This window comes from Onychostoma macrolepis, chromosome 22, assembly GCF_012432095.1.
Source record: "Onychostoma macrolepis isolate SWU-2019 chromosome 22, ASM1243209v1, whole genome shotgun sequence".
In the NCBI taxonomy this organism is placed as follows: domain Eukaryota; kingdom Metazoa; phylum Chordata; class Actinopteri; order Cypriniformes; family Cyprinidae; genus Onychostoma; species Onychostoma macrolepis.
The window spans coordinates 22,967,077-22,988,113 of NC_081176.1; the positions used below are offsets into that span (position 1 = coordinate 22,967,077).

Consider the following 21,037-nt stretch of genomic DNA (forward strand, 5'->3'; position numbering starts at 1 on the left):
TTATTATTATTTTTTTTTTTTAATTTAATTTCATTTTATGATTGTATAAAACTTTTTTTTTTTTTTTTTTTTTTTGTGAAAACCTGTATCTGAACTGTAAATTCATAGACATTGCCCTACCTCGCTTATATGGTATTATTTTAATTTGTTCAGGTCTTAAAAGTCTTAAATTTGATCTAAAAATCCTGTAGATACCCTGAACTGAGCTAATGAATGATCTTCCAACTACTAGTTATAATAGTAATTTCATGTCACTTTCATCTTTTAAAGATGTATTTTTGGCATTTGGGCCTTTATTGTGATAGGACAGTTAAGTATTGACAGGAAGTGAAGTGAGAGAGAAAGGTCCATGAGCTGGGACTCGAGCTCGGGATGCCCGTAACGCATGTTGGCACCCTGCCCATAAGGTCATATTGGTGCTGACGTGTCATTTTCATCTTAAAAGTCTTTGTTTTCCACCAGGACACACATTTTTGGCACATTTTTTCCCATGACATCTTCATAAATGGAAAATGAATCTTTAAAGTGAATTTTACTGCACAACTATAGAGCACAACCGTCTTAATTGCCTTTTTCACCCTTGATGAGTTTGCATTCCTGGTTATAAATTTTTCATTTGGCTGTTCAATGAGTAAAATACATGCACTGACTTGCAGTTTATAGAAAAAAATGTAGGGTTATTATAATTTTCATACTTGCACATCTAAAGAATTTTTTATTTAGTACTTCTTTAGGTTTTTGTTTGTTTGCTTTTTTCTTTTTCTTGCAAGAAATCCAAAACAGACAAATTGATTTGGGATAAATTTATTTTGATCTGCTCATTTGTTTTTGCTTAATAGTCCAGCTGATGCTTCATCTATGTTTTATTTCCACTGTCACACACATTCAGGCAAAGTCATCTCTCCATCATTACACTTTTGTCTGAAGTCAGTAATACCTACTGAAACTTTGCCCCACAGACATGCGAAGGTGATGTGATCATTATGTGGTGCAAACATCTTTTGTTTATTAACATAGGCCAAATCTATACCCCTTTCAGCCATTAACTCCTTCGTCACTGTACAGGGCTCTGAAATAAAGCCAGCATGTCACTGTCAGTGTCACAATATACATTCATTATCTAATCATCACAACCTACAATTTAATCTACAAGATTACATCATGATGCATCTATATGATATATTTGGTGTAGTGTGTTCATACTTACTTAAACACTTAACATTTCCTCTCCACTGGCCTTGCTGACAGGTCAAGTATTTGGTGAAAGAGTGACGCTGATCCAATATGTATTTGTTAAAGCAGATGTATTCAACTCTCTCCCCTGTATTGTATTCCTTTTTTGTCATTTCTACTGTATCTGCATTGTTCACTCGTGGCGGTGGCCCACATTTCACTGAGACTGTCATCACTAAGAAAACGTGGCATTAGTAAATCTCTAACATGAGAGTGAGGTAATTAAAAAAAAACAAAAAAAAAATTCAAGAAAAAGATTTAATGTGTTGAAGAGATATTCAAAAAATGGTATATTTTATATATTAGACTCACAACTGTACTATTTTATTATTTATTTATTTAGCTCCCAATTTCAATCATTTGCATATTGTGAGATTTAATAGCAGAGCATACCAGCACACAGTGGATTTGGTGTCCATCCGTCTTCTGTACATGTGGCCTCTGCTGCCATTTTCTCATACCCAGACTCACAAGAGTAATATAGTTTTGATCCTAGTTTCATATCTCCTCTGAAGTAATCGTATGACCTATAGATATGCAGGTCACGTGGAGCTTCACATCCACTCTCTGAAACAAGATTAACATGTTTTTAATAACATGCAGTGAATTCATCACCAAATGGCAGTGGCCTGCATTTCCCTGAGACTGTCATCACTAAGAAAACGTGGCATTATTAAATCTCTAATATGAGTATGAGGTCATTTTAATGAAATGTTTAAGAGAAAGATTTAATATGTTGAAGAGATATTCTAAACAATAGTATATTATATATATTAAACTCACAACTGCACAACTTTATTATTAGTTTATTTATTGCTCCCAATTTCATTCATTTGCATATTTTGAGATTTAATAGCAGAACATACCAGCACACAGTGGTTTTGGTGTCCATCCGTCTCGTGTACATGTGGCCTCTGCTGCCATTTTCTCATACCCAGACTCACAGCGGTAAGATCTTCTTGCTCCTAGTTTCATATCTCCTCTGAAGTATTGGGATGGACTATAGACATGCTGGTCACGTGGAGCTTCACATTTAATCTCTGAAACAAGATTCACATGTTTTTAATAACATGCAGTGAGTTCATCACCATCCAGCTCTGAAAATAGTTTTTCCCTCTGGGTTGAACTTTTTTTTACTCCAAATGTGGTTGACTTAAGCTCACAAGTGAGAATCATATAAGTTCAAAAAATTAATTCAATGCCCAACTGTATGTCAGATTTTAATTTCTTGCTGTATAGTGGAGACTGGGTCAGCTGTTAATCAACTTACTAAGAGATGCAGAAAGACACCAAACAAAACATTTTTAAAAAGCCATTGCCAGTGTGGGACATGTTTATGTGTGAATGTTTGAAGTATGAATGATTTTTTAATGAATAACACATAGATGTTAACATTATCATTACCTTTTTTTTTTTTTTTTATAATTTGACTTCATTCACTTTTTTGTATCAAGAATATAATTCCTATTTTTTTTTATACATTATACATAATAAACATCTCAACATTTTGTAAAAACGTTTAAAGCAAACATATTATTAAAGTATTGTTTCATACCTTCACATTTCGGATATGGCTGATCCCATTTTCCATTTGACAGGCATTCAATCGTTCGTTGTCCGTGCATCTTCAGGTTCACATCAGTGCAGCGAAAAACTAAAACATGTCCAGGTTTATAAGGTGAAACGATACCTGGATGTCCAGTTAAAATGTCAACACCGATGAGTTGTTCCCCCTCACAGGTAACTTCTGCATATGATGAAATACAATTCAATCATTATTAAAAGAAAACGGTTACAGTTTTACTGGAATAAAGCATAGCAGTTTAATGACAGCTAAATTTACTTCAGATTTAGACCCACATTTGGGTTTTATGGTCAATGAACTTTCATAGAATATGAACAAAAACTATACATACATTCAGATAGGTTTTATAAATAAATGTTAGGGTGCAGAGGTAGATACGAGAGAGAAAAAGGAGGACTCAAGTGGTGATGTGCTTTGTTCACTTACTGGATTAGGTACAGAAGATTTAAAACTCGCTGTCCAATTAAAAAAAAAAAGAAAAAAAGCTTGATTTGGAAATTAAGAGTCAAGAGCACACTACACAACCTTTGTGATTTAGGCAGTGTCAGTTGTAGACACAGGCTAGTCGCAGGCTGCCCAGTGAGTCTAAGACACAACCTCCTATTCAGACTGGTCAGGATTTACATCAGGCCTCTAATTCTTCATTGCCTATGCCTTCTGCAGATTTGATGTTAGTAGACAAATCAACCTCATGCCACCATTTACAGAGAAAGAGGTAGATTCATATTTTGGCGCTTTTGAATGCATTGCTGTGGTTTTGTGCTGGCCAAAAGAGGTCTGACCTCTTTTCTTACAGTGTCATTTAACTGGAAAGGCTCAGGAAGTGTGCTCTGCTTTGTATCTTGATGATAGTCTGCCGTGTTAAGGGCCTATGAGCTTGTCCCCAAAGCTTATCATCAAAAATTTTGTTCACGTAAGAAAACTGCCAATCAAACTTTTGTTGAGTATGCACATGAAAAGTGTGTTTTCTTTGATGAGTGGTGCTAGTCCAGCAAAACAGATAGTTTTGAGCAGCTTGGTATACTTGTTTTAGTTGAGGATTTTAAGAATTTGTTGCCAGATAAAATAGTAGTGTACTTGAATGAGCAAAAGGTTCATAATCTTGCCGAGGCTGCTGTGTGTGCTGATGATTTTGTGTTAACTTGTGCACACTTTTTTCTTTTTGTATGAAGGTTTTTCATTTAAAGACAGTTCATGTCAAACAACAGTGTTTAGATAAGAGCTTTCAGTCACACTTTATATTAAGTGGCTTTAACTACTATGTACTTACATAAAAACATAAGTACAATGTACTTATTGTGTTCATATTGTATTGCAAAACTGCTGCTATTGAGGTGGGATACGGGTAAGGTTAGGGGCAGGTTTGGTGGTATGGGTTGGTTTAAGGGTGGGTTAAGGTGTAAGGGATGGGTCAGCAGTGTAATTAGGGGCCAAGCACCGAAGGTGCGGAGGCACCTATTGAAACCGTTAGATTTATTAGGGGCCAAGCACCGAAGGTGCGGAGGCACCTATTGAAACCGTTGGCGTTATTATTATTATTCATCTTCTTCTTCTTCTTCCGTCGCAAAGTCAATGGCAGCCCATAGAACCGATTGCGGGAAAGTTGTATAATTTGCCACACTGATAGAGGACAGTCTCAATAGTATCCTCAGCAAATTTGGAGTCTCTAACTCAAACTCTCTAGCGCCACCACTTGTCCAAAGTTTCACTTTTGAAATGCGAATAACTTTTGAACCATAAGCCACAAAATGAAAATTCCTTTTTCCTCGTATTCTTTGGCTCAAGCCGAGTCGAATGAAGTCCAAAATTCAAAAATCGTAAGGTTTAGTTTTTTCGCTATAATCAATTGTTCGTAAAACCTACTTTGTCGAACTCGTCCTAGACGATTAGTCCGATTCTCACCAAATTTGGCACAGATCATCTACAGACCATGGAGGCAAAAAGTTATGGAATTCAAGTCGATTCGTCCAAGCGTTTTCGAAAAACATGCTAACGAATTTGCCGAAAACCACGCAAAAATGGATCTGAGGCTATATCTCCGCAACAGTTTGGCATATTGAGACGAAACTTGGTGGGTGTTATAACAAGCATGACCTGAGGCTACCTGCAGTGTTTCGGCACTGTGCCCCCTAGTGGTCAGGAGATATGAAAATGCATATTTTTGCTTATAACTTGTGAGCAGTTAGGCTAAAAATCACAAAACTGGTCTCTTTAGATTCGGTCCATCATGCCGAGTCCAACCATATAAAATTTTCCCATGTCAGCCATTTTGGCCGTCGGCCATGTTGAATTTCGTCGTAAAATGCTATATTTTACGAACGCATTAACTTATCGTTACAAAACTCAGTGTGGTTCTTCGGCCCCATGCCCTGATGGTACTCAAAAAGTTTGGGGACAGCGCCACCTTTTGGTCAAAAGTTATAATGAAATTTCTAAAAATGCTAATAACTTTTGCTTACATTAGCCTATTGTAATCAAACTGATGTTGATAGATTCCTTGGGTCATGCCGAGATCATCGATACCAATTTTGCAATAATTGGCTAAACTTCCTGTCCGCCATTTTGATTCATGTTGAAAACCTACTTTTTCGAACTCCTCCTAGACCGTAAGTCCGATTTTCACGAAATTTGACTCGGATCATCTTCAGACCATGCTGACCAAAAGTTATGGATTTTGTGTCGATATATTTCACGGTTTTCGTTTGGCGCATCAACGAATTGGTTGGAAAGATGCTACACTGCATCTGAGGCTGTATCTCAGCGAAACTTTGACATATTCGCACCAAATTTTGTACGTGACATTGTGACCTCACACTGACCACGCTACATAAGTTTGGTAACGGTGCCACCTATCGGTCAAGAGTAATAAACCATTAATTAATCATTAATAATGACATTTCCAAACATGCTAATAACTTTTGACTGCATTAGCCGATCGTAATGAAACTGGTCTCAAATTATTCCTTGAGTCATGCCGACAACATACATACCAATTATGTCATAATAAGCCGAACTTTCTTTCCGCCATTTTGATTTATGTGGAAAACATACTTTTTCGAACTCCTCCTAAACCGTTTGTCCGATTTTCACCAAATTTGAATCATATCATCTCCAGACCATGCTGACCAAAAGTTATGGATTTCGTGTCGATAGACAAAACCGTTTTCGCATACCACAGCAACGAATTTGAGATATGCTGCCAAAATGACACTTGAGGCTGTATCTCTGCAATGCTTTGGCATATTGACACCAAACTTTGTGTGTGCCATTGTCACCTCACACAGAACACACCAAATCGATTTGATAACAGCGCCACCTATTGGTCAAAATTGATAAGCCAATAAATCATATTGCTATAGCTTTATGTGAGATTTTTCAGCCGTTTTACAAAAACATCCTAAAATGGCTTCAATTACTAATTTCTGCATACAACAGCAACAAATTTGTGGCATGACGCCATTATGACACTTGAGGCTGTATCTCTGCAATGCTTTGGCATATTCACACCAAACGTTGTGTGTGCCATTGTCACCTCACACAGAACACACCACATCGATTTGAAAATTGTGACACCTATTGGTCAAAATTGATAAGCCAATAACTCATATTGCTATAGCTTTATGTGAGATTTTTCAGCCGTTTTGACAAAAAACATCCTAAAATGGCTTCAATTACTAATTTCTGCATACAACAGCAACAAATTTGTGGCATGACGCCATTATGACACTTGAGGCTCTATCTCTGCAATGCTTTGGCGTATTGACACCAAACTTTGTGTGTGCCATTGTCACCTCACAAAGAACAGACCACATCGATTTGATAACAGCGCCACCTATTAGTCAAATGTGATAAGCCAAGAAATCATATTGCTATAGCTTTATATGTGATTTTTCAGCCGTTTTGACTAAAAACATCCCAAAATAGCTTCAATGACCAATTTCTGCAGTTGGTCTGTTGCTTGCTTCTGTAGTGCTTGGCCCCGTGATTGCTGCTTGCAGCTATATTTAGGGGCCAAGCACCGAAGGTGCGGAGGCACCTATTGAAACCGTTAGATTTATTCTTCTTCTTCTTCTTCTTCTTCTTCCGCCGCAAAGTCAATGGCAGCCCATAGAACCGATTGCGGGAAAGTTGTATAAGTTGGCACACTGATAGAGGACAGTCTCAATAGTATCCTCAGCAAATTTGGAGTCTCTAACTCAAACTCTCTAGCGCCACCACTTGTCCAAAGTTTCACTTTTGAAATGCGAATAACTTTTGAACCATAAGCCACAATATGAAAATTCCTTTTTCCTCGTATTCTTTGGCTCAAGCCGAGTCGAATGAAGTCCAAAATTCAAAAATCGTAAGGTTTAGTTTTTTCGCTATATTCAATTGTTCGTAAAACCTACTTTGTCGAACTCGTCCTAGACGATTAGTCCGATTCTCACCAAATTTGGCTCAGATCATCTACAGACCATGGAGGCAAAAAGTTATGGAATTCAAGTCGATTCGTCCAAGCGTTTTCGAAAAACATGCTAACGAATTTGCCAAAAACCATGCAAAAATGGATCTGAGGCTATATCTCCGCAACAGTTTGGCATATTGAGACGAAACTTGGTGGGTGTTATAACAAGCATGACCTGAGGCTACCTGCAGTGTTTCGGCACTGTGCCCCCTAGTGGTCAGGAGATATGAAAAATGCATATTTTTGCTTATAACTTGTGAACGGTTAGGCTAAAAATCACAGAACTGGTCTCTTTAGATTCGTGCATCATGCCGAGTCCAACCATATAACATTTTCCCATGTCAGCCATTTTGGCCGTCGGCCATGTTGAATTTCGTCGTAAAATGCTATATTTTACTTAACGCATTAACTTATCGTTACGAAACTCAGTGTGGTTCTTCGCCCCATGCCCTGATGGTACTCAAAAGTTTGGGGACAGCGCCACCTTTTGGTCAAACGTTATAATGAAATTTCTAAAATGCTAATAACTTTTGCTTACATTAGCCTATTGTAATCAAACTGATGTTGATAGATTCCTTGGGTCATGCCGAGATCATCGATACCAATTTTGCAATAATTGGCTAAACTTCCTGTCCGCCATTTTGATTCATGTTGAAAACCTACTTTTCGAACTCCTCCTAGACCGTAAGTCCGATTTTCACGAAATTTGACTCGGATCATCTTCAGACCATGCTGGCAAAAAGTTATGGATTTTGTGTCAATATATTTCATGGTTTTCGTTTGGCGCATCAACGAATTGGCTGGAAAGATGCTACACTGCATCTGAGGCTGTATCTCAGCGAAACTTTGACATATTCGCACCAAATTTTGTACGTGACATTGTGACCTCACACTGACCACGCTACATAAGTTTGGTAACGGTGCCACCTATTGGTCAAGAGTAATAAACCATTAATTAATCATTAATAATGAAATTTCCAAACATGCTAATAACTTTTGACTGCATTAGCCGATTGTAATGAAACTGTTCTCAAATTATTCCTTGGGTCATGCCGACAACATACATACCAATTATGTCATAATAAGCGAACTTTCTTTCCGCCATTTTGATTTATGTGGAAAACATACTTTTCGAACTCCTCCTAAACCGTTTGTCCGATTTTCACGAAATTTGACTCGGATCATCTTCAGACCATGCTGGCAAAAGTTATGGATTTCGTGTCGATAGACAAAACCGTTTTCGCATACCACAGCAACGAATTTGTGGCATGACGCCATTATGACACTTGAGGCTGTATCTCTGAAATGCTTTGGCATATTGACACCAAACTTTGTGTGTGCCATTGTCACCTCACACAGAACACACCAAATCGATTTGATGACAGCGCCACCTATCGGTCAAACGTGATAAGCCAATAAATCATATTGCTATAGGTTTATATGTGATTTTTCAGCCGTTTTCACTAAAAATATCCTAAAATGGCTTCAATTACTAATTTCTGCAGTTGGTTTGTTGTTTGCTTCTGTACTGCTTGGCCCCGTGATTGCTGCTTGCAGCTATATTTCATCTTCTTCTTCTTCTTCCGTCGCAAAGTCAATGGCAGCCCATAGAACCGATTGCGGGAAAGTTGTATAATTTGCCACACTGATAGAGGACAGTCTCAATAGTATCCTCAGCAAATTTGGAGTCTCTAACTCAAACTCTCTAGCGCCACCACTTGTCCAAAGTTTCACTTTTGAAATGCGAATAACTTTTGAACCATAAGCCACAAAATGAAAATTCCTTTTTCCTCGTATTCTTTGGCTCAAGCCGAGTCGAATGAAGTCCAAAATTCAAAAATCGTAAGGTTTAGTTTTTTCGCTATAATCAATTGTTCGTAAAACCTACTTTGTCGAACTCGTCCTAGACGATTAGTCCGATTCTCACCAAATTTGGCACAGATCATCTACAGACCATGGAGGCAAAAGTTATGGATTTCGTGTCGATAGACAAAACCGTTTTCGCATACCACAGCAACGAATTTGAGATATGCTGCCAAAATGACACTTGAGGCTGTATCTCTGCAATGCTTTGGCATATTCACACCAAACGTTGTGTGTGCCATTGTCACCTCACACAGAACACACCACATCGATTTGAAAATTGTGACACCTATTGGTCAAAATTGATAAGCCAATAACTCATATTGCTATAGCTTTATGTGAGATTTTTCAGCCGTTTTGACAAAAAACATCCTAAAATGGCTTCAATTACTAATTTCTGCATACAACAGCAACAAATTTGTGGCATGACGCCATTATGACACTTGAGGCTCTATCTCTGCAATGCTTTGGCGTATTGACACCAAACTTTGTGTGTGCCATTGTCACCTCACACAGAACACACCAAATCGATTTGATGACAGCGCCACCTTTTGGTCAAAAGTTATAATGAAATTTCTAAAATGCTAATAACTTTTGCTTACATTAGCCTATTGTAATCAAACTGATGTTGATAGATTCCTTGGGTCATGCCGAGATCATCGATACCAATTTTGCAATAATTGGCTAAACTTCCTGTCCGCCATTTTGATTCATGTTGAAAACCTACTTTTTCGAACTCCTCCTAAACCGTTTGTCCGATTCTCACCAAATTTGGCACAGATCATCTACAGACCATGGAGGCAAAAAGTTATGGAATTCAAGTCGATTCGTCCAAGCGTTTTCGAAAAACATGCTAACGAATTTGCCGAAAACCACGCAAAAATGGATCTGAGGCTATATCTCCGCAACAGTTTGGCAAATTGAGACGAAACTTGGTGGGTGTTATAACAAGCATGACCTGAGGCTACCTGCAGTGTTTCGGCGCTGTGCCCCCTAGTGGTCAGGAGATATGAAAAATGCATATTTTTGCTTATACCTTGTGAACGGTTAGGCTAAAAATCACAAAACTGGTCTCTTTAGATTCGGTGCATCATGCCGAGTCCAACCATATAACATTTTCCCATGTCAGCCATTTTGGCCGTCGGCCATGTTGAATTTTGTCGTAAAATGCTATATTTTACGAACGCATTAACTTATCGTTACAAAACTCAGTGTGGTTCTTCGGCCCCATGCCCTGATGGTACTCAAAAGGTTTGGGGACAGCGCCACCTTTTGGTCAAAAGTTATAATGACATTTCTAAAAATGCTAATAACTTTTGCTTACATTAGCCTATTGTAATCAAACTGATGTTGATAGATTCCTTGGGTCATGCCGAGATCATCGATACCAATTTTGCAATAATTGGCTAAACTTCCTGTCCGCCATTTTGATTCATGTTGAAAACCTACTTTTTCGAACTCCTCCTAGACCGTAAGTCCGATTTTCATGAAATTTGACTCGGATCATCTTCAGACCATGCTGGCAAAAAGTTATGGATTTTGTGTCGATATATTTCACGGTTTTCGTTTGGCGCATCAACGAATTGGCTGGAAAGATGCTACACTGCATCTGAGGCTGTATCTCAGCGAAACTTTGACATATTCGCACCAAATTTTGTACGTGACATTGGGACCTCACACTGACCACGCTACATAAGTTTGGTAACGGTGCCACCTATTGGTCAAGAGTAATAAACCATTAATTAATCATTAATAATGAAATTTGCAAACATGCAAATAACTTTTGACTGCATTAGCCGATTGTAATGAAACTGTACTCAAATTATTCCTTGGGTCATGCCGACAACATACATACCAACTATGTCATAATACGCCGAACTTTCTTTCCGCCATTTAGATTTATGTGGAAAACATACTTTTTCGAACTCCTCCTAAACCGTTTGTCCGATTTTTACCAAATTTGAATCATATCATCTTCAGACCATGCTGACCAAAAGTTATGGATTTCGTGTCGATAGACAAAACCGTTTTCGCATACCACAGCAACGAATTTGAGATATGCTGCCAAAATGACACTTGAGGCTGTATCTCTGCAATGCTTTGGCATATTGACACCAAACTTTGTGTGTGCCATTGTCACCTCACACAGAACACACCACATCGATTTGAAAATGGTGACACCTATTGGACAAAATTGATAAGCCAATAATTCATATTGCTCTAGGTTTATATGTGATTTTTCAGCCTTTTTCACTAAAAACATCCTAAAATGGCTTCAATTACTAATTTCTGCATACAACAGCAACGAATTTGTGGCATGACGCCATTATGACACTTGAGGCTGTATCTCTGAAATGCTTTGGCATATTGACACCAAACTTTGTGTGTGCCATTGTCACCTCACACAGAACACACCAAATCGATTTGATGACAGCGCCACCTATCGGTCAAACGTGATAAGCCTATAAATCATATTGTTATAGCTTTATATATGATTTTTCAGCCGTTTTGACTAAAAACATCCTAAAATGGCTTCAATTACTAATTTCTGCAGTTGGTCTGTTGCTTGCTTCTGTAGTGCTTGGCCCCGTGATTGCTGCTTGCAGCTATATTTCTTCTTCTTCTTCTTCTTCCGTCGCGAAGTCAATGGCAGCCCATAGAACCGATTGCGGGAAAGTTGTATAATTTGGCACACTGATAGAGGACAGTCTCAATAGTAACCTCAGCAAATTTGGAGTCTCTAACTCAAACTCTCTAGCGCCACCACTTGTCCAAAGTTTCACTTTTGAAATGCTAATAACTTTTGAACCATAAGCCACAAAATGAAAATTCCTTTTCCTCGTATTCTTTGGCTCAAGCCGAGTCGAATGAAGTCCAAAATTCAAAAATCGTAAGGTTTAGTTTTTTCGCTATAATCAATTGTTCGTAAAACCTACTTTGTCGAACTCGTCCTAGACGATTAGTCCGATTCTCACCAAATTTGGCACAGATCATCTACAGACCATGGAGGCAAAAGTTATGGAATTCAAGTCGATTCGTCAAGCGTTTTCGAAAAACATGCTAACGAATTTGCGAAAACCACGCAAAAATGGATCTGAGGCTATATCTCCGCAACAGTTTGGCATATTGAGACGAAACTTGGTGGGTGTTATAACAAACATGACCTGAGGCTACCTGCAGTGTTTCGGCGCTGTGCCCCCTAGTGGTCAGGAGATATGAAAAATGCATATTTTTGCTTATAACTTGTGAACGGTTAGGCTAAAAATCACAAAACTGGTCTCTTTAGATTCGGTGCATCATGCCGAGTCCAACCATATAAAATTTTCCCATGTCAGCCATTTTGGCCGTCGGCCATGTTGAATTTTGTCGTAAAATGCTATATTTTACGAACGCATTAACTTATCGTCACGAAACTCAGTGTGGTTCTTCGGCCCCATGCCCTGATGGTACTCAAAAAGTTTGGGGACAGCGCCACCTTTTGGTCAAAAGTTATAATGAAATTTCTAAAATGCTAATAACTTTTGCTTACATTAGCCTATTGTAATCAAACTGATGTTGATAGATTCCTTGGGTCATGCCGAGATCACCGATACCAATTTTGCAATAATTGGCTAAACTTCCTGTCCGCCATTTTGATTCATGTTGAAAACCTACTTTTTGAACTCCTCCTAGACCGTAAGTCCGATTTTCACGAAATTTGACTCGGATCATCTTCAGACCATGCTGGCAAAAGTTATGGATTTTGTGTCGATATATTTAATGGTTTTCGTTTGGCGCATCAACGAATTGGCTGGAAAGATGCTACACTGCACCTGAGGCTGTATCTCAGCGAAACTTTGACATATTCGCACCAAATTTTGTACGTGACATTGTGACCTCACACTGACCACGCTACATAAGTTTGGTAACGGTGCCACCTATTGGTCAAGAGTAATAAACCATTAATTAATCATTAATAATGAAATTTCTAAAATGCTAATAACTTTTGACTGCATTAGCCGATTGTAATGAAACTGTTCTCAAATTATTCCTTGGGTCATGCCGACAACATACATACCAATTATGTCATAATAAGCGAACTTTCTTTCCGCCATTTTGATTTATGTGGAAAACATACTTTTCGAACTCCTCCTAAACCGTTTGTCCGATTTTCACCAAATTTGAATCATATCATCTCCAGACCATGCTGACTAAAAGTTATGGATTTCGTGTCGATAGACAAAACCGTTTTCGCATACCACAGCAACGAATTTGAGGCATGATGCCAAAATGACACTTGAGGCTGTATCTCTGCAATGCTTTGGCATATTGACACCAAACTTTGTGTGTGCCATTGTCACCTCACACAGAACACACCACATCGATTTGAAAATGGTGACACCTATTGGTCAAAATTGATAAGCCAATAATTCATATTGCTATAGGTTTATATGTGATTTTTCAGCCGTTTTGACAAAAACATCCTAAAATGGCTTCAATTACTCATTTCTGCATACAACAGCAACGAATTTGTGGCATGACGCCATTATGACACTTGAGGCTGTATCTCTGAAATGCTTTGGCATATTGACACCAAACTTTGTGTGTGCCATTGTCACCTCACACAGAACACACCACATCGATTTGATAACAGCGCCACCTATTAGTCAAATGTGATAAGCCAAGAAATCATATTGCTATAGCTTTATATATGATTTTTCAGCCGTTTTGACTAAAAACATCCTAAAATGGCTTCAATTACTAATTTCTGCAGTTGGTCTGTTGCTTGCTTCTGTAGTGCTTGGCCCGTGATTGCTGCTTGCAGCTATATTTATAAATGTAATTACAGAAAATAATTACATATGTAAATATAGCTGCAAGCAGCAATCACGGGGCCAAGCACTACAGAAGCAAGCAACAGACCAACTGCAGAAATTAGTAATTGAAGCCATTTTAGGATATTTTTTGTGAAAAAGGCTGAAAAATCACATATAAACCTATAGCAATATGATTTATAGGCTTATCACGTTTGACCGATAGGTGGCGCTGTCATCAAATCGATTTGGTGTGTTCTGTGTGAGGTGGCAATGGCACACACAAAGTTTGGTGTCAATACGCCAAAGCATTGCAGAGATACAGCCTCAAGTGTCATAATGGCGTCATGCCACAAATTTGTTGCTGTTGTATGCAGACATGAGTAATTGAAGCCATTTTAGGATATTTTTGTGAAAAAGGCTGAAAAATCACATATAAACCTATAGCAATATGATTATTGGCTTATCACGCTTGACTAATAGGTGGCGCTGTTATCAAATCCAAGTAATGTATTCTGTGTGAGTTTACAATGGCACTAACAAAGTTTGGTGTCAATAGGCCAAAGCATTGCAGAAATACAGCCGCAAGTGTCATTTTGGCATCATGCCTCATATTCGTTGCTGTATTATTTGAAAACGGTTTTGTCTATCGACACGAAATCCATAACTTTTGGTCAGCATGGTCTGGAGATGATATGATTCAAATTTGGTGAAAATCGGACAAACGGTTTAGGAGGAGTTCGAAAAGTATGTTTTCCACATAAATCAAAATGGCGGAAAGAAAGTTCGGCTTATTATGACATAATTGGTATGTATGTTGTCGGCATGACCCAAGGAATAATTTGAGAACAGTTTAATTACGATCGGCTAATGCAGTCAAAAGTTATTAGCATGTTTGGAAATTTCATTATTAATGATTAATTAATGGTTTATTACTCTTGACCAATAGGTGGCACCGTTACCAAACTCATGTAGCGTGGTCAGTGTGAGGTCACAATGTCACGATAAAATTTGGTGCGAATATGTCAAAGTTTCGCTGAGATACAGCCTCAGATGCAGTGTAGCATCTTTCCAGCCAATTCGTTGATGCGCCAAACGAAAACCGTGAAATATATCGACACAAAATCCATAACTTTTGGTCAGCATGGTCTGGAGATGATATGATTCAAATTTGGTGAAAATCGGACTTACGGTCTAGGAGGAGTTCGAAAAGTAGGTTTTCAACATGAATCAAAATGGCGGACAGGAAGTTTAGCCAATTATTGCAAATTGGTATCGATGATCTCGGCATGACCCAAGGAATCTATCAACATCAGTTTGATTACAATAGGCTAATGTAAGCAAAAGTTATTAGCATTTTTAGAAATTTCATTATAACTTTTGACCAAAAGGTGGCGCTGTCCCCAAACTTTTGAGTACCATCAGGCATAAATAAGAACCACACTGAGTTTCGTAACGATAAGTTAATGCGTTCGTAAAATATAGCATTTTACGACGAAATTCAACATGGCCGACGGCCAAAATGGCTGACATGGGAAAATTTTATATGGTTGGACTCGCATGATGGACCGAATCTAAAGAGACCAGTTTTGTGATTTTTAGCCTAACTGCTCACAAGTTATAAGCAAAATATGCATTTTTCATATCTCCTGACCACTAGGGGCACAGCGCCGAAACACTGCAGGTAGCCTCAGGTCATGTTTGTTATAACACCCACCAAGTTTCGCCTCAATATGCCAAACTGTTGCGGAGATATAGCCTCAGATCCATTTTTTATGTGTTTTTCATAGCTTGTTTTTCAAAACGCTTTCACGAATCGACTTGAATTCCATAACTTTTTGCCTCCATGGTCTGTAGATGATCTGAGCCAAATTTGGTGAGAATCGGACTAATCGTCTAGGACGAGTTCGACAAAGTAGGTTTTACGAACAATTGAATATAGCGAAAAAACTAAACCTTACGATTTTTGAATTTTGGACTTCATTCGACTCGGCTTGACCCAAAGAATACGAGTAAAAAGGAATTTTCATTTTGTGGCTTACGGTTCAAAAGTTATTAGCATTTCAAAAGTGAAAGTTTGGACAAGTGGTGGCGCTAGAGAGTTTGAGTTAGAGACTCCAAATTTGCTGTGGTTACTATTGAGACTGTCCTCTATCAGTGTGCCAAATTATACAACTTTCCCGCAATCGGTTCTATGGGCTGCCATTGACTTCACTACGGAAGAAGAAGAAGAAGAAGAACAAGCAGCAATCACGGGGCCAAGCACTACAGAAGCAAGCAACAGACCAACTGCAGAAATTAGTAATTGAAGCCATTTTAGGATATTTTTTGTGAAAAAGGCTGAAAAATCACATATAAACCTATAGCAATATGATTTATAGGCTTATCACGTTTGACCGATAGGTGGCGCTGTCATCAAATCGATTTGGTGTGTTCTGTGTGAGGTGACAATGGCACACAAAGTTTGGTGTCAATAGGCCAAAGCATTGCAGAGATACAGCCTCAAGTGTCATAATGGCGCCATGCCACAAATTTGTTGCTGTTGTATGCAGAAATGAGTAATTGAAGCCATTTTAGGATATTTTTGTGAAAAGGCTGAAAAATCACATATAAACCTATAGCAATATGATTATTGGCTTATCAATTTTGACCAATAGGTGGCGCTGTTATCAAATCCAAGTAATGTATTCTGTGTGAGTTTACAATGGCACTAACAAAGTTTGGTGTCAATAGGCCAAAGCATTGCAGAGATACAGCCTCAAGTGTCATTTTGGCATCATGCCTCAAATTCGTTGCTGATTATTTGAAAACGGTTTTGTCTATCGACACGAAATCCATAACTTTTGGTCAGCATGGTCTGAGATGATATGATTCAAATTTGGTGAAAATCGGACAAACGGTTTAGGAGGAGTTCAAAAAGTATGTTTTCCACATAAATCAAAATGGCGGAAAGAAAGTTCGCTTATTATGACATAATTGGTATGTATGTTGTCGGCATGACCCAAGGAATAATTTGAGAACAGTTTAATTACGATCGGCTAATGCAGTCAAAAGTTATTAGCATGTTTGGAAATTTCATTATTAATGATTAATTAATGGTTTATTACTCTTGACCAATAGGTGGCACCGTTACCAAACTTATGTAGCGTGGTCAGTGTGAGGTCACAATGTCACGCATAAAATTTGGTGCGAATATGTCAAAGTTTCGCTGAGATACAGCCTCAGATGCAGTGTAGCATCTTTCCAGCCAATTCGTTGATGCGCCAAACGAAAACCGTGAAATATATCGACACAAAATCCATAACTTTTGCCAGCATGGTCTGAAGATGATCCGAGTCAAATTTCGTGAAAATCGACTTACGGTCTAGGAGGAGTTCGAAAAGTAGGTTTTCAACATGAATCAAAATGGCGGACAGGAAGTTTAGCCAATTATTGCAAATTGGTATCGATGATCTCGGCATGACCCAAGGAATCTATCAACATCAGTTTGATTACAATAGGCTAATGTAAGCAAAAGTTATTAGCATTTTTAGAAATTTCATTATAACTTTTGACCAAAAGGTGGCGCTGTCCCCAAACTTTTGAGTACCATCAGGGCATTAAGAACCACACTGAGTTTCGTAACGATAAGTTAATGCGTTCGTAAAATATAGCATTTTACGACGAATTCAACATGGCCGACGGCCAAAATGGCTGACATGGGAAAATGTTATATGGTTGGACTCGGCATGATGCACGAATCTAAAGAGACCAGTTTTGTGATTTTTAGCCTAACTGCTCACAAGTTATAAGCAAAATATGCATTTTTCATATCTCCTGACCACTAGGGGCACAGCGCCGAAACACTGCAGGTAGCCTCAGGTCATGTTTGTTATAACACCCACCAAGTTTCGTCTCAATATGCCAAACTGTTGCGGAGATATAGCCTCAGATCCATTTTGCGTGGTTTTCGGCAAATTCGTTAGCATGTTTTTCGAAAACGCTTGGACGAATCGACTTGAATTCCATAACTTTTGCCTCCATGGTCTGTAGATGATCTGAGCCAAATTTGGTGAGAATCGGACTAATCGTCAGGACGAGTTCGACAAAGTAGGTTTTACGAACAATTGAATATAGCGAAAAACTAAACCTTACGATTTTTGAATTTTGGACTTCATTCGACTCGGCTTGAGCCAAAGAATACGAGGAAAAGGAATTTTCATTTTGTGGCTTATGGTTCAAAAGTTATTCGCATTTCAAAAGTGAAATTTTGGACAAGTGGTGGCGCTAGAGAGTTTGAGTTAGAGACTCCAAATTTGCTGAGGATACTATTGAGACTGTCCTCATCAGTGTGCCAAATTATACAACTTTCCCGCAATCGGTTCTATGGGCTGCCATTGACTTTGCGGAAGAAGAAGAAGAAGATGAATAATAATAATAACGCTATATTTATAAATGTAATTACAGAAAATAATTACATATGTAATTACATATAGGTATTTTAAAAAATATAAGTACAATGTAAAAACATGTATGTACACAATAAGTGCATTATACCAAATTATTAATTTAAATGTGAATACATAGTAGTTAAGGCCACCTAATATTGTAACGGGGCTGACGAGACGTGAGACGTGCGGATCCAAGTGCAAGCTTTTATTTGCAGGCATGGTCATAAATACAGGCAGGGTTGAGCAATGGCAAACAGGTATGGCAGGGACAAGACAGAGTAATCCTAGGGCAAGCAAAGGTCGGTCGACAGCGAACAGTATCCGAAGGGGCTTGACGAGAGAGGTATCTGAAAACGAAGCAATAGTCCAGGCAGGGGAAAACACAATCCAAAACAGGCAGGGGAAAACTAGGAAAACTATCAGGGGCTCTGTAGAGTTGCTACAGCTAGGGGAGCGGTAAACGCATACAATACTCTGCAGTGAGGGAAACAAAGTCCAGTGTTTAAATAGAGTGTGTGATTAGTGAGAGCTGTGTGATCAGTGCCTTCAGCTGTGTGTGCAATCAGTGCAATGTGTAATCTGTGACAGCTGTGTGATCTGTGCGATGGATGATGGGAAATGTAGTAGATGGTGAAGTGCAACCGTAATGTGATCAGTGCAATGAATACTGTGGTGAGTGAGTGACCTCTGGTGGTGAGTGAATGGAAGTTACAGACCAGATTCGTGACAAATATAAAGTGGGACCGAGCTTTCTATTTTTAATTGATCCAACTAAAGTGTGTTTTCTGTTATTTTTACAAATTGATTTCTTTTTTTTTTTCTGTTTTGAATAGCAACAGACCTGTGTGTTACCCCTGTTGAAAAATGGTCATAGCTGGTCATGAGCTGGTTCAAGCTGGTCATGTGTTGGTCATGGGTTGGTTCAAGCTGGTCATGTGCTGGTCCTGAGCAGGAACTAGTTGCTTAGGACCAGCACATGACCAGTTAAGAATCAGCTTAAACCAACTCATTATCAGCTAAGGACCAGTTTAAACCAGCACAATGACTGGTTAATGCCAAACTGTTCCAGCAGGTCTTTTTTTTTTTTTTTTTTTGCTGTATATTTTTTGTTGACTGGGGCTAGTCAGCTGTTAATCAACTCACTAAGAGATGAAGAAATGCACTGAACAAAATCTTCTAGTTATTGGCAGTTTGGGACAGGGTTCATGTGTGAATATTTGATGTATGAATGATGTTTTAATGAATAACACATAGATGTTAACTTTGCCTTTCATTTTTTAAAATTAATAATATACTTCATGACTTTTTATACCTTATACATAATATACATAGCAACATTTTGTAAAAAGGTTTAAAGCAAATAATACATTGTAGTATTGTTTCATACCTTCACATTTCGGATATGGCTGATCCCATTTTCCATTTGACAGGCATTCAATCGTTCGTTGTCCGTGCATCTTCAGGTCCACATCAGTGCAGCGAAAAACTAAAACATGTCCAGGTTTATAAGGTGAAACGATACCTGGATGTCCAGTTAAAATGTCAACACCGATGAGTTGTTCCCCCTCACAGGTAACTTCTGCATATGAAGAAATAAAATTCAATCATTATTAAAAGATAGCTGTTATTTTACTGAAATAAAGCAGAGCAGAGCAGTGTAATGACAGCTAAATTTACTTCAAATTTAGACCCACATTTGGGTTTTATGGTCAGTGAAATTTCATGGAAAATGAACAAAAAAACCATATATAAATTCAGACAGGCATTATAAATAAAAGTGATATACAAACATGATATTATTATATGTTGTGCAACATATTAGATGTTTTTCCTTTAGCTACTTTGTGTATCATTGTGTTACCTTGAGCATTTGTTGAGACAGCCATGATCATTAATAGAAGAAAGAGAAATATCTCATAATATTTCATTTTAAGCTGTAAAACATGACAAATGGCTTAGTACAGTTTACAAAGCTAATAAACTGTATAAACAGTCTTGACTTAATCACCTACCAGATATACTTATTTACTTTCCTTATTCCTTTAGTGTTAAACATGAATGAGTACTGATGAAAAACTGTGATTACCTGTTTTCCAAAAGATGTATTCATGAACTCTTAAGAGTGGTGGTGATATGAATCTCTGAAGTCTGTGTAATGCAGATAAAAAGCAACCGTCCCCTTCCCTCCACCCCACCAAACAGGACTCAGCTCAACGCCCCCAAAAATGATTTGCTGAAAACCTGACAGCCCTCTTCTTCACGAATTCATGTTCCAGTTCAACTTACTGATATTGGAAAATATTTAGTCCATGTTTTGTCCATGTTTGTGCACTAATTACAGAACATTTCATATGACATGGCTGGCATTCCAGTTTGTTCTTTTAAAAGATGATAAAGTAAGCACAGAAAACATGCTAATAAAGTCTAATTCATGTAAATATCGTCTCATATAAATCATGATCATTATACATATAAGCATGTCAGTGGTCAAATTTAAATCAACAAGAAAGCCAGAGCACTGTTTCATTATGGCACAAAGTACAGTACCATTAGCAACTCAGTTCTGTATGCACTCCTGTGTTTTTTTATTTTTTTTTATTTTGTGCGCTAGTGATGTGTCAGTCATGAGCAATCAGTTTAAATGAATCTTTAATATGTCTCTGGAACATTCAGGACGTCTCAGCGAGGG

At 38.1% G+C, this 21,037-nt stretch overlaps 1 protein-coding gene across 1 annotated transcript; it reads right to left on the reverse strand.

Annotated features, from left to right (window-relative positions):
• Positions 1-595: 595 nt before the first annotated feature.
• Positions 596-20,526, reverse strand: LOC131529942 (complement factor H-related protein 2-like). The gene is made up of 8 exons (XM_058759954.1): positions 20,435-20,526; positions 20,210-20,282; positions 19,736-19,927; positions 2,789-2,980; positions 2,100-2,273; positions 1,627-1,800; positions 1,208-1,408; positions 596-1,069 (listed from the first exon to the last, which is right to left on the reverse strand). Exons 1-8 carry the CDS (start codon positions 20,456-20,458, stop codon positions 876-878), a joined length of 1,224 nt encoding a protein of 407 aa, XP_058615937.1. The 5' UTR covers positions 20,459-20,526; the 3' UTR covers positions 596-875.
• Positions 20,527-21,037: the final 511 nt, after the last annotated feature.